The sequence below is a fragment of the Cervus canadensis genome, chromosome 14 (assembly GCF_019320065.1).
Source record: "Cervus canadensis isolate Bull #8, Minnesota chromosome 14, ASM1932006v1, whole genome shotgun sequence".
In the NCBI taxonomy this organism is placed as follows: Eukaryota; Metazoa; Chordata; class Mammalia; order Artiodactyla; family Cervidae; genus Cervus; species Cervus canadensis.
This window is the reverse complement of record NC_057399.1, coordinates 17,638,933-17,655,767: the sequence shown is the minus strand read 5'-3', so window position 1 is coordinate 17,655,767 and position 16,835 is coordinate 17,638,933. Positions and strand designations below refer to the sequence as shown.

The following is a 16,835-nucleotide window of genomic DNA, read 5'->3' as shown; positions in this document are numbered from 1 at the left end:
TAAAATAGTACTTATGGGGCCCATAATGTGCACCCCAGGTGTTATCCTAAGTACTTTACATAATAACTCACTCACTGCTCACAATAACCCTCTGAAGTGGGTCCTATTACTAGCTCCCCTTTACAGAAACAAACCCAGCGGAGCACGTCTGACAAGAGCATGTATTGCCTCATTAGGCTCCCATAGCCCCTCTGTGAGATGCATGGTATTATCTATTCATTTTGCAAAGGGGCAAATCGAGTGCGATAAAAATGCTGTAAGAGGTGGCAGGTAAAGGTTACATAGATTTGGTGCTAGGTCTCTGGGCTCTGAAGCCTGTCTCTTCTCATCACCTCAGGCTGCCTGATCTCCTAAAGTCACCACTTCTCCTTCCACAAAAGTGGCAACTGACAACTGAATGGATTCCTGTCAACAGACACACACAACGGATAAGCTCAGGCATCTTGGCAGGTCTCCCCTGTGCATTATGGTCTCAGTGAGGAGGGCTATAAAACAGGGACAGAATGAAAGGAGTTATGAGTACTAAAAGGCTATAAAATCTCCTTGGATTTGGTTTCTAACAAATCAAATGTAGAGGAAAATCCATCCTGCTGATCTCTGAGCTCTGCAGAGCTGGTCTAATTCTGAGTTCTTTCTGAAAGCTTCAGCACTTTGCAACACAACACTCTACTGCTCCTGTTTTTAGGGTGCAGTTGTTTTGCATGGGGCACTTTTGAAGCTTGTCCATGGTTCTGATAATAGTTCTCGATTAGGACCTGGATTCTGGACTCCGTTCAGTCACTCAGTCGTGTCCTACTCTTTGTGACTCCATAGTCTACAGAACACCAGGCTTCCCTATATATCACCAACTCCCGGAGCCTACTCAGACTCATGTCCATCGAGTTGGTGATGCCATCCAGCCATTCATCCTCTGTTGTCCCCTTCTCCTCCTGCCTTCAATCTTTCCCAGCATCAGGGTCTTTTCAAATGAGTCAGTTCTTCCCATCAGGTGGCCAAAGTACTGGACTTTCAGCTTCAGCATCAGTCCTTCCAATGAATATTCAGGACTGATTTCCTTTAGGATGGACTTGTTTGATCTCCTTGTAGCCAAAGGGACTCTGAAGAGTCTTCTCCAACACCATGTCTCAAAAGGAACTATTCTTCAGTGCTCAGCTTTCCTTATAGTTCAGCTCTCACATCCATACATAACTACTAGAAAAACCAGAGCCTTGACTAAATGGACCTTTGTCAGCAAAGTAATGTCTTTGCTTTTCAGTATGCTGTCTAGGTTGGTCATAACTTTTCTTCCAAGGAGCAAGCATCTTTTCATTTCATGGATGCAGTCACCATCTTCAGTGATTTTGGAGCCCAAGGAAATAAGGTCTGTCACTTTCCATTGTTTCTCCATCTATTTGCCATGAAGTGATGGGACCAGATGCCATAATCTTAGTTTTCTGAAGGCTGAGCTTTAAGCCAACTCTTGCACTCTCTTCTTTCACTTTCATCAAGAGGCTCTTTAGTTCTTCGCTTTCTGCCATAAGGGTGGTGTCATCTGCGTATCTGATATTTCTCCTGGCAATTTTGATTCCAGCTTGTGCTTCATCCAGCCCAGCATTTAGTATGATGTAAAACTCTGCATATTAGTTAAATAAGCAGGGTGACAACATACAGCCTTGACGTACTCCTTTCCCGATTGGGAACCAGTCTGTTGTTCCATGTCCAGTTCTAACTGTTGCTTCCTGACGTGCATACAGATTTCTCAGGAGGCAGGTCAGGTGGTCTGGTGTTCCCATCTCTTTCAGAATCTTGCACAGTTTGTTGTGCTCCACACAGTCAAAGGCTTTGGCATAGTCAATAAAGCAGAAATAGATGTTTTTCTGGAACTCTCTTGCTTTTTTGATGACCCAATGGATGTTGGCAATTTAATCTCTGGTTCCTCTGCCTTTTCTAAATCCAGTTTAAACATCTGGAAGTTTATGGTTCATGTATTGTTGAAGCCTGGCTTGGAGAATTTTGAGCATTACTTTGCTAGGGAGTGAGAAGAGTGCAATTGTGTGGTAGTTTGAACATTCTTTGGCATTGCCTTTCTTTGGGATTGGAATGAAAACTGACCTTTTCCAGTCCTGCAGCCACTGCTATATTTTCCAAATTTGCTGGCATATTGAGTGCAGCACTTTAACAGCTTCGTATTTTAGAATTCCATCTGGATTCTGTAGGAATTCCATCTGGATTCTGGATTGTCTATGAGGAAGTCTCTCTCCCCATACATTGAAAGGATGCTTGTATCCCTTCTCCAGCCCACCTCACAGAAGAGTGACTTCTGGCATCAAAACCAATCCTTGGTGACTTATGTTAATGTCCTGCAGTGGTGTGATAAGAAATGGAAGAAGAGGAAAGGAATGTTGTAGATGATCATGAAGGATGTGGCCACTTGAGCAGTAGAGAATATTCAGATGAGTTGGAGAGAAATAGAAAAACAGTGTAACATGTATCCATTTGGCAATTAAGATAAGCATTTTACTCTGCAAAGGAAAACTTTATAAATATTTGGATTCACTTACTTTGTTAAGCGTTTGCTATTTATATAGTATTAAAGATATTCCAAACACCTAGTAGGGACTCAGTAAATTACTGTTGAAGGAATGGATTAATACAGATACTAAAAGGGGACAATGCCATCTCTAAAATGTATAAAAAAGGATAGACAATAAAATATTTTAACATTCATGATTTTACTTTATATGTTGGGGAAAGCTTCTTTTAAAATACTTATTTGCTCTCACCACTGCTTTTGTAGCCTTGCTTCCCTTATGAATAATGCTAGTACATTATATGGAAGCTCCATGTTGTTAGATACACTTTATTAAGACCATGGCTGCTGACTTCTTGGGGTTTTCTTTCCTCCAAATTGAAAATGTTAGTTAGCATTGGTTGTTCTATGACAGTAAGAACAGGCAAAAAAGGGGACAATGGTCCACTGTTCTGCCTGTTCTCTTGACCCTGCAGTCCCTGATGAATGAATTAACTAAAACCAGCCATGGGAATATTGTTTGTTGCACATTCTGTTTCTATTTTTTTTAATGTTTGGTTTATTCCTTTTTAGTAAATGTGTAATTCATTTACTTTTTGCTGCACTGGATCTTTGTTGCTGCTCACGACACTTCTCTAGTTGCAGTGAGTGGGGGCTACTCTCTAATTGCAGTTTGCGGGCTTCTCATTGCTGTGGTTTCTCTTGTTGTGGAGCACAGGCTCTAGAAAACAGACTCAGTAGTTGTGTCTCATTGGCTTAGTTGCCCAGCAGCATGTGGAATCTTCTGAGACCAGGGATCAAACCTCTGTCCTCTGCATTGGCAGGTGGATTCTTAGCCACTGGATCACCAGGGAAGTCTCTGTTCAGGCTTTTTATATAAAGTAAAGTCACTCAGTTGTGTCCAACTCTTTGTGACCCCATGGACTGTAGCCTACCAAGCTCTCCTGTCCGTGGGATTTTCCAGGCAAGAGTACTGGAGTGAGTTGCCATTTCCTTCTCCAGGGGATCTTTCCAACCCAGGGATCGAACCTGGGTCTCCTGCATTGCAGGAAGACACTTTACCATCTGAGCCACCAGGGAAGTCTTTTATATATAAAGCGTGCTGTCAGACTGCACTGCCAAACTGAGGTTGGGTTGATCCCCCACTAGGGGTTATCAGGAGTAGAGAGGAACCTGCTTAAATGGAGTGCATTCAGGAGAAAGGCAGAGTGGCTGGTGGAAGCTGGGGTTTTTAGTAACAAGGAGATTGCATAGAAAGCATCTTTCATAGGAAGTCAGCCAGAAAGAAACAGTAAAATTAGGGCAGAAACCACAGCCTGGAATAGAGTGCAGGGAAGTATGGAAGCAACAATCAGAGATCAATTACAGGCAGTCTGGGTGACGTGGAGGTATTCAGAGGATCTGATGAGGGTGAAGGGTATAATGAGTGATGGAGTAGAGTAAATGTGAGTCCCAAGGAGTCATATGAATGAATGTCTGAAAAGAAATCAATAAGAATATGAACTAGACTGATCAGGAGCCATTCAGTCAACCAGAGTGGTGGCACCGGGCAGGCTCACTTAGTGTTCAGGATAGCAGTGGTCCAGAGGCGGAAGTGCAAGTAATCTCACCAGTTCAGTTCAGTCACTCAGTCGTGTCCGACTCTTTGTGACCCCATGGACTGCAGCACACTAGGCCTCCCTGTCCGTTACCAACTCCTGGAGTTTACTCAAACTCATGTTCATCAAGTCAGTGATGCCATCCAACCATCTCATCCTCTGTCATCCCCTTCTCCTCTCACCTTCAATCTTTCCCAGCATCAGGATCTTTTCCAATGAGTCAGTTCTTTGCATCAGGTGGCCAGAGTATTGGAGTTTCAGCTTCAACATCAGTCCTTCCAAAGGATATTCAGGACTGATTTCCTTTAGGATGGACTAATTGGATATCCTTGCTGTCCAAGGGACTCTCAAGAGTCTTCTCCAACACCACAATTCAAAAGCATCAATTCTTGGGCACTCAGCCTTCTTCACTGTCCAACTCTCACTACTGGAAAAAACATAGCCTAGACTAGACACGCCTTTGTTGGCAAAGTAATGTCTCTGCTTTTTAATATGCTCCCTAGGTTGGTAATAGCTTTTCTTTCAAAGAGTAAGCCTCTTTTAATTTCATGGCTGCAGTCACCATCTGCAGTGATTCTGGGGCCCCAAAAATTAAAGTCTGTCACTGTTTCCATTGTTACCCCATCTATTTCCCATGAAGTGATGGGATCAGATGCCATGATCTTAGTTTTCTGAATGTTGAGCTTTAAGCCAACTTTTTCACTCTCCTCCTTCACTTTCATCAAGAGGCTCTTTAGTTCTTCCTTTGCTTTCTGCCATAAAGGTGGTGTCATCTGCATATCTGAGGTTATTGATACTTCAGCTAACAATCTTGCTTCCAGCTTATTTTTCATCTAGCCCAGCGTTTCTCATGATGTACTCTGCATATAAGTTAAATAAGCAGGGTGACAATATACAGCCTTGACGTACTCCTTTCCCTATTTGGAACCAGTCTGTTGTTCCATGTCCAGTTCTAACTGTTGCTTCCTGACCTGCATACAGATTTCTCAAAATACCAAGGGAACATTTCATGCAAAGGTGGGCTCAATAAAGGACGGAAATGGTATGGACCTAACAGAAGCAGATGATATTAAGAAGAGGTGGCAAGAATACACAGAAGAACTATACAAAAAAGATCTTCATGACCCAGATAATCACAATGGTATGCTCACTCACTTAGAGCCACACTTTCTGGAATGCAAAGTCAAATGGGCCTTGGAAAGCATCACTACAAACAAAGCTAGTAAAGGTGATGGAATTCCAGTTGAGCTATTTCAAATCCTGAAAGATGATGCTGTGAAAGTGCTGCACTCAATATGCCAGCAAATTTGGAAAACTCAGCAGTGGCCACAGGACTGGAAAAGGTCAGTTTTCATTCCGATCCCAAAGAAAGGCAGTGCCAAAGAATGCTCAAACTACCACACAATTGCACTCATCTCACACACTAGTAATGTTCAAAATTCTCCAAGCCAGGCCTCAGCAGTACGTGAACAGTGAACTTCCAGAATCAGCTGTTCTTAGGAAAGGCAGAGGAACCAGAGATCAAATTGCCAACATCCATTGGATTATCGAAAAATCAAGAGAGTTCCAGAAAAACATCTATTTTTGCTGTATTGACTATGCCAAAACCTTTGACTGTGTGGATCTCACCAGGCATCCAAGAAATGCAAGCACCAGGGACACAGACAGTGTAGATGTCCTGTGAGGGTGCGGCAGCGCTGGTGAGCTAATTGGTATGTCTTATTTTATTTGCTGGAACAAGCTAAGACTATCAAACTTTGCAGGCTCAGAGAGAGGAGATAATCAAGGCCATAGGCCTGACCATGGCCTGGCAGCCCCTGGTTGATTCTGGTAAAGGACATGAAAGTCTGGGTCATATTGGGGGATGGATAATGTAAATAATTGAAGGCTCAGGGTTCTCCATTTAACATGAAGTTATTAAATGCCTACTATTGCCAGCCGTTGTGCCATGTTCTAAAGGCTTCAGTTATTTGCAGAAGAGAAACAGTCCCTCTGATGTTGGAGTTTACAGGTAAAAAGCAATTACAAATACAGAGTGAAAAGTACTGTAATGGTGGTGATCCAAGACTTGATAGAAACAGAAGAAGGGTCCCTTGTCTAATCTTGGGAGTCAAAGAATATTTCCAAGAAGTGACACCTAAACTGAGACCTGGGGATAATGAACAGCTTAGCAGATAAAAGGGCGAGTGGGGTGTTAGAGAGAAAAGAAGACTCAGGTGTAGGGTGGGAAGGCTACAGTGGAGAGTGGAAGGTTAATCCAGTTTTGTTGGTATGGAATATATTCAGAGACCTGACTAGAGAGATACTCAAAGGCCAGAGAATGAGGTACTTTCTAAGGATGTTAAAGAGGATGTTTATCCATGCATCTCAGCCCCGTCCAAAGTGTTTAACATTATGATATGGAATGTAGAAATCTCACCCTATATTGTATTAAGACAGCTTGAGTTTTAGGGTTGAGAAGGGCTGGTTTAGATCCTGGCACTGCCACATACTTGGTAAAAGTGGGTGATTGCTCACATTCTCTGAGCCTCAGTTTTCCCTCCCTGAATGGGGATTCTTTTTCAACATTGCATATTTATTTTTGGAATTAAAGTGTTTCTCATGTGGAAAGAGCAGCCATCCATTTAGGGAGAAACATTCAGTAAATGGAAATAATGATTCATTCAGGTTTTCTTTTACTGTCCTTGATATCTTATGACACTATTTGAAGTCTTGATGGTCTCAGTAAGAAAGGACAATGGCTACAGCATTGATACAGAAGATAAATTTGAAGCCTCCTTTCCAATGTGCCACTAACAGTGTCAGCTGAAGCCCAGAGTAAAGTGGTTTCCTATCTGTTAAACAGGGGCAATAACACTTGATTCCTCACTTCCAGGCATGTTGTAAAGTTTAATTAGATGTTAGCCATAAAGTACCATGAACTTCTCAGAGAAAGGCAGCATATAAATACAAGTTACAGAGCTCTTATTATTCATCTTTCTTCTCTGATTTATCTAGAAGCCAGCCTCCTATAACTCAGAACTTAAGCATTTTATCCCCAAATATTCCTGATCTTTCTTAGAGGAAGAGTTAGGCTCTTGTTCTTTTTTCCTCCCTCTGTAAATGTCTGACGCTCTGAATTTCACTCAGCCTCTCCCTGCTCACTCATTTACATCATCTGATGGATTGCCTTCACTCACCCTATGTGCTTTGATTGGATGACCACAGAGATAGCTTGATCTTCCTGAGTACTCTCTTGAACTTTCAACTTTAATAGGTACCAATGGAATTCTAATCAAGGCAGGGGAGACTATTGATTATTTGGCACTATCATGAGTGCACGATTCTCTAAATCTTTTCTATTCCATTGGTTTGAGAGTAACTGGTAAGTCATTAGGATTGAGACCATGCCCTTCTAAACTGAAGACAAATTTCTAACTTGGTCAGGTCACTTGTGCCTTAGCGCCTTAAGACTGTCATTTCTGCCCAGTTTTATTTTTCATATATTATTAAACAAGACAGATGTTATCATCTGCTTTTTCTATGAGTGGGGTTTCCACAGACAGAACTAAAAGCAATGTAGTCTTACAGAACTGTTGAAACCTATGAATAGGTTCCAATTCCTTTTCTCCTCAAATGAAATTCATTGTTTTTGTACAAACTGCAAAACAGGAACTAATGTTATTAATTCTTAATGGGGAATTATGAACTTTAATGAAAATCCACAGTTGAATTTTTCAAGGTTGGACTCAAGTATTAATCTCTCTGGTATCTTCAGGATTTACAGCAGATACTGCATGTGTCACAGACTACAACAATATTGGATAAATAGACAAAATTTGGGGGGGAGTGAAAAGGGATCAGACCATTTCACTGTATCCTAGAAAGGTAGAAAAAAATCACTAAATCAATATTTAGATGTGATTTCTACCAGAATTTAGCTGGGACACAACAAATATCTAGTTCTAGAGAGCAGGATAGATGGAGGGTTCAAGGAGAAGAGAGGTTTGCAAGAGTTTGCAATTGTATCCATAATACTTAACTTTAAAAAAAAAGATCTAACGCAAAGAAGGTAAAATGCTAAGATTTTATAAGTGGCAAATGCATGGCTATTCTTTGTACTATTTTTATTCTTGTGTAGAAGTTTAGCATAAAAATATAACATTGCAATAGCAGCACCACTTGCAATACTTGTAATTTTGAAAAAGAATAGAATCATGCATATAAATTGGTTTCCCCCTTATGGAAGCTTCAGGGCTCTAGTCAAGGACCTTGCACGCTTCCTTTACTGGTAAGATGTTACTAATGAAAAGCTGACACTGAACTTGGAAATGGAAACCTTCATGTGGTTTTGAGAGTGCCATTTATGAATTAGTTCTAAAATTCTTTACAACTAAAAGCAGAAATTTACATTTGTCCTTGTTACTCTTCATCTTAAGGGCCCACAGATCTAACCTATTGAGATATTTCTTTTAAAAGCATTTATTGTTTTTATAAAGTCAATACACATATATGTTTTAAAAATAAAGCAACACAGAAAAAAAGAAAGCAAGAAATTGCTAAAAATTGCACCCTCCAGAAATAGATGCATTGTTCATCCGCATTTTCATTCACAAATTAAAAGATAAGGAATATTTAAGTGGAAAAGAATGTTTTCATTGAGTTTAAACATATTTTCATTTAAAATACATTTTTTAAGATAATTGTAACAGATAGAAATCTATTGTGGAAACAGAAGGAATTGATAAACTTTGGATAAGTGAGTCTTTTCCACAAAAGATATTAATTCTATGCTAAACGCTCTAGCAGGGGGGATCGGGATGGGGAATACATGTAACTCCATGGCTGATTCATGTCAATGTATGACAAAACCCACTACAATATTGTAAAGTAATTAGCCTCCAACTAATAAAAATAAATGAAAAAAAAAAAAAAAAAGAGTAGATTATAGAGCTCTGGGTTCTGGTCTGGAGTGTAAGGAGTTTAGACGTCTTCTCCATCCTAACAAGCAGAAAACTGAACTAACTGAAAAATCAACAATTCTTAGATCTGTCAGAGAAGTCACATGAGCAAACCACAGCCCCCAAAATTGAAGAGACAGGTAACTTGTGGGAGCAAAAACCTAGACACCAGAAACTTCTATAGGAAACAGTACTAGGGTAGAAAATTCATAGCTGTGATTGACAAATTCCTGGAGGTTCAGTGTGAACAAGTCTGGGAGATGAAAACTCCAGGCGGACCAAGTCAGAGTGCACCTCGCACTTTCTTAAATTTTAGTCCTGGGAGTTCTACGTTTCTCATGGTAAAGACGAGAGAAAAATCCCCTCTGGCTTCTCTCAGAGGGAAGAGGAAAAGTGACCATTTTGAAACACACCAGAACATTGTGTTCTTAGCAAAATCTGCCCTCAGGAGAAATGCCTTTGATTGGTTATTTGTAGTCTGGACATGACCAAGAAAAAAAATCTCTGAGTTTGAGAACATGTCAATAGAAACTTCTAAAAATACATAACAAAGAGAGAAAAAAAAAAGACTGGAGAACAGAATATCTAAAAACTATGCAAGCAAGATGAGAGTGGAAAGAAATATTTAAATTAAGAGGAAAAGCCCATCCAGAATTCTCTACCCTGTGAAATGACTCTTCAAAAGTGAAGAATTAAAGACTTTCTCAGACAAACAGAAACTGAAGAAATTTGTTACCAGTACACCTTCCTTGAAAGAAGTGTTACAAGAAGTTCTTCAGGGAGAAGGAAGGCAGTATGGGTCAAAAATTGTTATCTACATAAAGAAATGAAAAGCACTGGGTAAGTATAGGTAAAATTAAAACTTTTCTTATTCTTAATTATCTAACAAGTAAGTTTATTCAAAATAATAATGACAACGTATGTATTTAATTATATATGCTTTTTATGGCATACTTCTGTAGGCTTATATATTAGTAAAATAAATGAAAGTAATGATACAGGGGATGGAAGGGAGAAATTCAAAATATTTTGATATTATAAGGTACTGGCACTTCTGTGAAGTGGTATAGTGTTATCTGAAAGTGAACTTGGATTACTTGTTTAAGTATATTGCAAAGGCCCAAAATAGCCAACTCAATATAGAAGAAGAGCAAAATCAGAGGACTCACACAGCCTGACTTCAAGAATTACTACAAAGCTACAGTATTAAAATGTGTAGCATTGGTTAAATATATATATAAAATATATGTGTATATATATATGCACACACTCACACAAATAGATCCATGGACCAGGATATATAATGCAGAAACAGACCCACATAGATAGAGTTGGCTGATCTTTGAGAAAAGAGCTCTGTGAAAGACAGTCTCAAGAGAATGAGAAGACAAGCCACAAACTGAAAGAAAATATTGGCAAAAGGCATTTTTGAGAAAGGACTGTTTTCAAAACATACAAAGAACTCTTAGAATTCAACAATAATAAAATGAACAGCCTGATTTTAAAAACGGGCAAAAAAGCAGAAAAGATGCCTCACTGAAGAAGCTATATAGATGATAAATAAGTAAATTTAAAGATAACATAATTTGTCATTAGGAAATTGTTAAATTTCAATGAAGTATTAGGCTTCCCTCCTAGCTCAGTTGGTAAAGAATCCACCTGCAATGCAGGAGACCCCATTCGATTCCTGGGTCTGGAAGATCTGCTGGAGAAGGGATAGGCTACCTACTCCGTTATTCTTGGGCTTCCCTTGTGGCTCAGCTGGTAAAGAATCCACCTGCAATGTGGGGGACCTGGGTTCCATCCCTGGGTTGGGAAGATCCTCTGGAGAAGGGAAAGGCTACCCACTCCCATATTCTGGCCTGGAGGATTCCACGGACTGTAGAGTCCATGGGGTCACAAAGAGTCGGACACAACTGAGTGACTTTCACTTTCACATCCCTATGAAAGGGTTCCCCAGGTGGAGTAGTGGTAAAGAATCTGCCTGCCAAAGCAGGAGACACAAGAGACGTGGGTTCAATCCGTGGGTCAGGAAGATACCCCTGGAGTAGGAAATGGCAACCCATTCCAGTATCCCTGCCTGGAAAACTCCATGGACAGAGGAGCCTAGCAGCTATAGTCCACGGGGTTGTGAAGAGTTGGACACGGCTGAGCACAAATACACATACCTATGAAAATACTCAAAATCCAAGATACTGACAATACCAAATACTGGTGAGGATGGGAGTAACAAGAATTCTCATTCATTGCTGGTGGGAATGCAAGATAGTAAAGCCACTGTGGAAGACAGTTTGGCATTTTGTTACAAAACTAAACATACTCTTACTATAGGATTCAATAATCATGCATCTTTGCATTTACCTAAATGAGTTGAAAACTATGCCCACACAAAAACCTGCACATAGATGCTCACAGAAGCCATATCTGTAATTGCCAAAACCTAAAAACAACCAAGATACCCTTTTTTTAGGTGAATGGATAAACTGTGGTGTATCTAGAAATGGAATGTTATTCAGCACTAAGTGAGCTATCACACCAGAAATATGTAGGAATCTTAAATGTCTGTTAATATTTCAGTGTTATAGATTGAATAGAAGTATCCCTCTAAAGTTCACATTTGAAATCCCAACTCCCAAGGTGATGGTTATTAGGAGGTAAGGGTCTTTGGAGGTAATTAAGTCATGAAGGTGCAGTCTTCCTGGGTGGGATTAGTGCCCTTATAAAAGAGATCAAGAAACACCCGGCCTCCTTCCCCTACTTGAGTAGAGGGCAGAAAAGACCCAGAAATGTGTCCTCACTGGACATAAAATCTCTAGACTTTGATCTTGCACTTCCCAGCCTCCAGAACTGTGAGAAATAAACATTTGTTATTTATAAGCCCCAATTTTAAGGTATTTTTGTTGTTGTTGTTACAGCAATGCAAACAGACTAAGACATTAAGTAAAAGAAAATAATCTGAAAAGGCCACATACTGTATGTTTCCCATTATATGGCATTCTAGAAAAGACATAACTATGAAGACAATAAAAAGATCACTGTTGACAAAGAATTTGGGAAGGGAGGAAGAGAGGAATAAGCAGAGCGTAGATTTTTTAGGGCAGTTACACTATCAAGTGTGATACTATTATGATGGATACGTGTTACTATACATTTGTCAGAACAGTAGAATGTACAACAAAGGTGTGAACCCTAATGTAAACTATGGACTTTGGGTGATACTGATGAGTCTGTTTAGGGTCATCCATTGAAACAAATGTACTACTCAGGTGAGGATGTTGATAGTTGCACAGGTTACATTAGTGTAGGAGCAGGAGGTATATGGGCTGAGATTTTTCTTTCTTCAGACTTCAGCTGGAACATCAGTTCTTTCTGGGTCTTGATCTACTGGTTTTCAGGCTGGTTCGCTGACCAGCAGCCCTCTTGGGACTTAAACTTCATAACTGTGTGCACCGATTCTTCAAATTATAGATATAATATATATATATATACATATATATATATTTATATACTGTTGCTTATGTTTCTCTGGAGGGCCCTAACTAAATTTCTTTTTAATAAAAAATGTGTCATGGCACATATACTGGTCACTCAAAACCTAACTTTTTAGGAAACCTTTGCTTAACCTTATGTGCTGCTGCTGCTGCATTGCTTCAGTCATGTCTGACTCTGTGCGACCCCATAGACGGCAGCCCACCAGGCTCCGCCGTCCCTGGGATTCTCCAGGCAAGAACACTGGAGTGGGTTGCCATTTCCTTCTCCAATGCATTAAAGTGAAAAGCGAAAGTGAAGTCGCTCAGTTGTGTCCGACTCTTTGCGACCCCATGGACTGCAGCCCACCAGGCTCCTCCATCCATGGGATTTTCCAGGCAAGAGTACTGGAGTGGGTTGCCATTGCCTTCTCCGTAACCTTATCTAAATGTCCCTTAATTCTAATGTCACAGTTATAGAATATTTACCTGTGAAATTCAGAGAAGCAATCTAGGCTAAACATTGTAAATCACCAATCAAAAGTTTCAGCATCCACCTTTTCCCTCTTTGGAGAACAATGTTTACCATCTCCATTCCACACATTCTCAAATGTTCAAGTCATCTACAAGTTTGTCTGCTCCATATTATATATTTCAACTGGACTTGAAGTCTGAAACTCAGTTAGCATGTGCAGGTGCTTCCTTACTCTACTCTTCTGTTTAATACTTTAATTTCCTCTTGGAGATGCTTTATTTATCCTCCTCAGTTTGGAAATTATTCTCCCTCAGGGGAAGACAGAAGCAAGATCATGTTTTGAAAAACACATGGGCTTTGAAGACAGTAAAAACTTCAGGCTCTGGAACGACTTAACTCATTGTGCGAGCTCTTGCAACTTCTGTGCCCTTTCTGACATGGAGGTCAAGTTTTTACTTAATGATATACAATAGCATGATGTTTCATAGGAACAACATTGCAATTAACAAAAAGACACTGCCAGAGAGGGGAGTCAAGGTCCTTTAACATTGCTAAAGCATTGGGAAAGTAGCATTGACATATACACACAACCATGTATAAAATAGTGGAAAGCGGCTGTATAGTACAAGGATCTTAGCTCAGTGCTCTTTGATGACCTAGAGGGGTGGAATGGTAGGGAGCTGAGGCTTAAGATGGAGGGGACATATTTATACATATGGCTGTATCATGTTTTCATACAGCAGAAACTAACAACATTGTAAAGCAATGATATTCCAATAAAAAAATAAGCACAGTTGACTTCACATAGATCACTTCACTGATCGGAAGAGACAGCGTCAGTCCCTTTGGATAGGCAAGCTTCTCTGATCTTCAAAACCCCATAAAGACACCCCACTATCAAGATATCTCCCTATCATTGTGACAATACTTGCAAGTTCTTAAAGAAGCTTCCTTAGTCATTACCACCCAGTTTCATTTTTCTTTTCTTTTTTCCCCCTGTTCTCGTCTTTTCTGTTCTTTTGACTCTTCTAGCTTCTACATGCCTTCCATCCACTAGGTACAAGTAACTAGTAACATCCCTAACGTATTCTTGCAAGGATGAATGCAAGGGAGTTCTGCCTCTCAAGGTCAATTTCTCAAGTGGGTACCCCTCTCATATTAAGGCTCTAGGTTGGCTGAAGTTTATTCCTATGCTGTCTACTCTTGGAGATTCTATGAGGATTAAAATGTTCAACTATTCAGAAAGTTAAAATTACCCCCCAAAATGTAGTATGCAGCTAACTCACACCACATTCTCCATTTTCTGATGAGTGAAGAACATTTTGGTTGCAAGTGACAGCAAAACTCAATCCAACTTAAACAGCCTTTAATAATGAAGATTATTAGACATTAAATGGTATGGACATAACAGATGCAGAAGATCTTAAGAAGAGGTAGCAAGAATACACAGAAGAACTATACAAAAAAGATTTTCATGACCCAGATAACCATGATGGTGTGATCACTCACCTAGAGACAGACATCCTGGAATGCAAAGTCAAGTGGGTTTTAGGAAGCATCACTACAAAGCTAGTAGAGCTGATGGAATTCCAGTTGAGCTGTTTCAAATACTAAAAGAGGTTACTGTGAAAGTGCTGCACTCAATAAGCCAGCAAATTTGGAAAATGCAGCAGTGGCCACAGGACTGGAAAAGGTGTTTTCATTCCAATCCCAAAGAAGGGCAATGTCAAAGAATACTCAAACTACCACATGATTGCATTCATCTCACATGCTAGCAAAATAATGCTCAAAATTTTCCAAGCCATTCTTCAAAAGTACATAAACCATGGACTTCTGGATGTTCAAGCTGGATTTAGAAAAGGCAGAGGAACCAGAGATCAAATTGCCAACATCTGTTGGATCATAGAAAAAACAAGAGAGTTCCAGAAAAACATCTATTTCTGCTTTATTGACTATGCCAAAGCCTTTGACTGTGTAGATCACAACAAACTGTGGAAATTCTTCAAGAGATTGGAATATCAGACCACCTTAGCTGTCTCCTGAGAAATCTGTATGCAGGTCAGGAAGCAACAGTTAGAACTGGACATGGAACAACAGACTGGTTCCAAATAGGAAAAGGAGTACATCAATGCTGTATACTGTCACCCTGCTTATTTAACTTATATGCAGAGTACATCATGAGAAACGCTGGGCTGAATGAAGCACAGGCTGGAATCAAGATTGCTGGGAGAAATATCAATAACCTCAGATATATGGATGACACCACCCTTATGGCAGAAAGTGAAGAACTAAAGAGACTCTTGATGAAAGTGAAAGAAGAGAGTGAAAAAGTTGGCTTAAAGCTCAACATTCAGAAAACTAAGATCATGGCATCTGGTCCCATTACTTCATGGCAAATAGATGGAGAAACAATGGAAACAGTGACAGACTTTATTTTTGGGGGCTCCAAAATCACTGCAGATGGTGACTGTAGCCATGAAATGAAAAGATGCTTGCTCCCTGGAAGAAAAGCTATGATCAACCTAGACAGCATATTAAAAAGCAGAGACATTGGCAACAAGAAGAAGAAGCGAGATGGCGACGACCGGCAGCAGCGACTCATCCTGAGCTTCGATGAGGAGAAGCGGCGGGAGTACCTGACAGGCTTCCACAAGAGGAAGGTGGAGCGGAAGAAGGCAGCCATTGAGGAGATCAAGCAGCGGCTGAAGGAGGAGCAGAAGAAGCTCCGGGAAGAGCGCCACCAGGAATACTTGAAGATGCTGGCAGAGAGAGAGGAGGCTCTGGGCCAGGCTCTGGAGCCAGTGACTTCCCGGGTGCCGCTCTATGGAGTAGAGGGGGCCATTACACTCCAGGGCTGGAGTCAGGGGTGGGGTGCGTGCTGGAGCCTGCTTGCTTGTGTCCTGGGGCTGAGGCCCGGTCCTGTACCCACCCTGCACAGAGGAGGCCGACGAGCTAGACCGGCTGGTGACAGCAAAGACAGAGTCGGTGCAGTATGACCACCCCAACCACATAGTCACCGTGACCACCATCAGCGACCTGGACCTCTCAGGGGCCCGGCTGCTCGGCCTGCCCCCGCCCGAGCAAGGGGCCGGGTCTGGGCCTGAGGAGGAGGCGTCATCCGTGGAGAAGCCGACCAGAGCCTTACCCAAGAAGTCCAGAGACCCTCTGCTGTCCCAGCGGATCTCCTCTCTCACGGCCTCACTGCATGCACACAGTCGCAAAAAGGTCAAGAGGAAACGTCTTCGCTGGGCCCAGGACACCACCAAGAAGCCCCCGAGCGCCACTCGTACCAGCAAGACCCAGCGCCGCCGGCTGACAGGCAAAGCCCGGCACAGCGGGGAGTGAGCTCTGAGACCCTGGCCAGGCACCAGCCTGGTCAGCAAGGACCTGTCCTATCTCATAACCCAGCCTGCACCCAGGCAGTGACTACAGCCCAAGCTTGGGAGGCCAGCACCCCTCCAGCCTGGGGTTTGGACTCCAGAAGGTGCAGGCAGCTGAGAGCCGGCCTCCCCCAGGAGAAGCCTCCGGGGGCCAAGTTTGGGGTGTCTGCCCAAATGTGTACCTCCCTGGACCTTCATCAGATTTGTGAAACTAAAAAAAATAAAAAATAAAAAAAATAAAAAGCAGAGACATTACTTTGCCGACCAAAGTTCATCTAGTCAAGGCTATGGTTTTTTCAGTAGTCATGTATGGATGTGAAAGTTGGACTATAAGGAAAGCTTAGCATTGAAGAATTGATCCTTTTGAACTGTGGTGTTGGTGAAGACTCTTGAGAGTCCCTTGAACTGCAAAGAGATCACACCAGTCTAACCTATAGGAAATCAGTCCTGAATATTCATTGGAAGG

At 41.3% G+C, this 16,835-nt stretch overlaps 1 protein-coding gene across 1 annotated transcript in view; it reads left to right on the top strand.

The window, feature by feature from the left end:
* The window catches only part of LOC122452932 (nucleolar protein 12-like), a 36,341-nt gene extending 19,750 nt beyond the window's left edge, over positions 1 to 16,591 (top strand). Inside the window, exons 3-4 of the mRNA XM_043486751.1 lie at positions 15,535 to 15,773; positions 15,928 to 16,591. Of these exons, the coding sequence (XP_043342686.1) occupies positions 15,535 to 15,773; positions 15,928 to 16,334 (646 nt within the window). The 3' untranslated portion in view covers positions 16,335 to 16,591. The remainder of the gene's footprint in view (positions 1 to 15,534; positions 15,774 to 15,927) is intronic.
* The last annotated feature ends 244 nt before the right edge of the window (positions 16,592 to 16,835 follow it).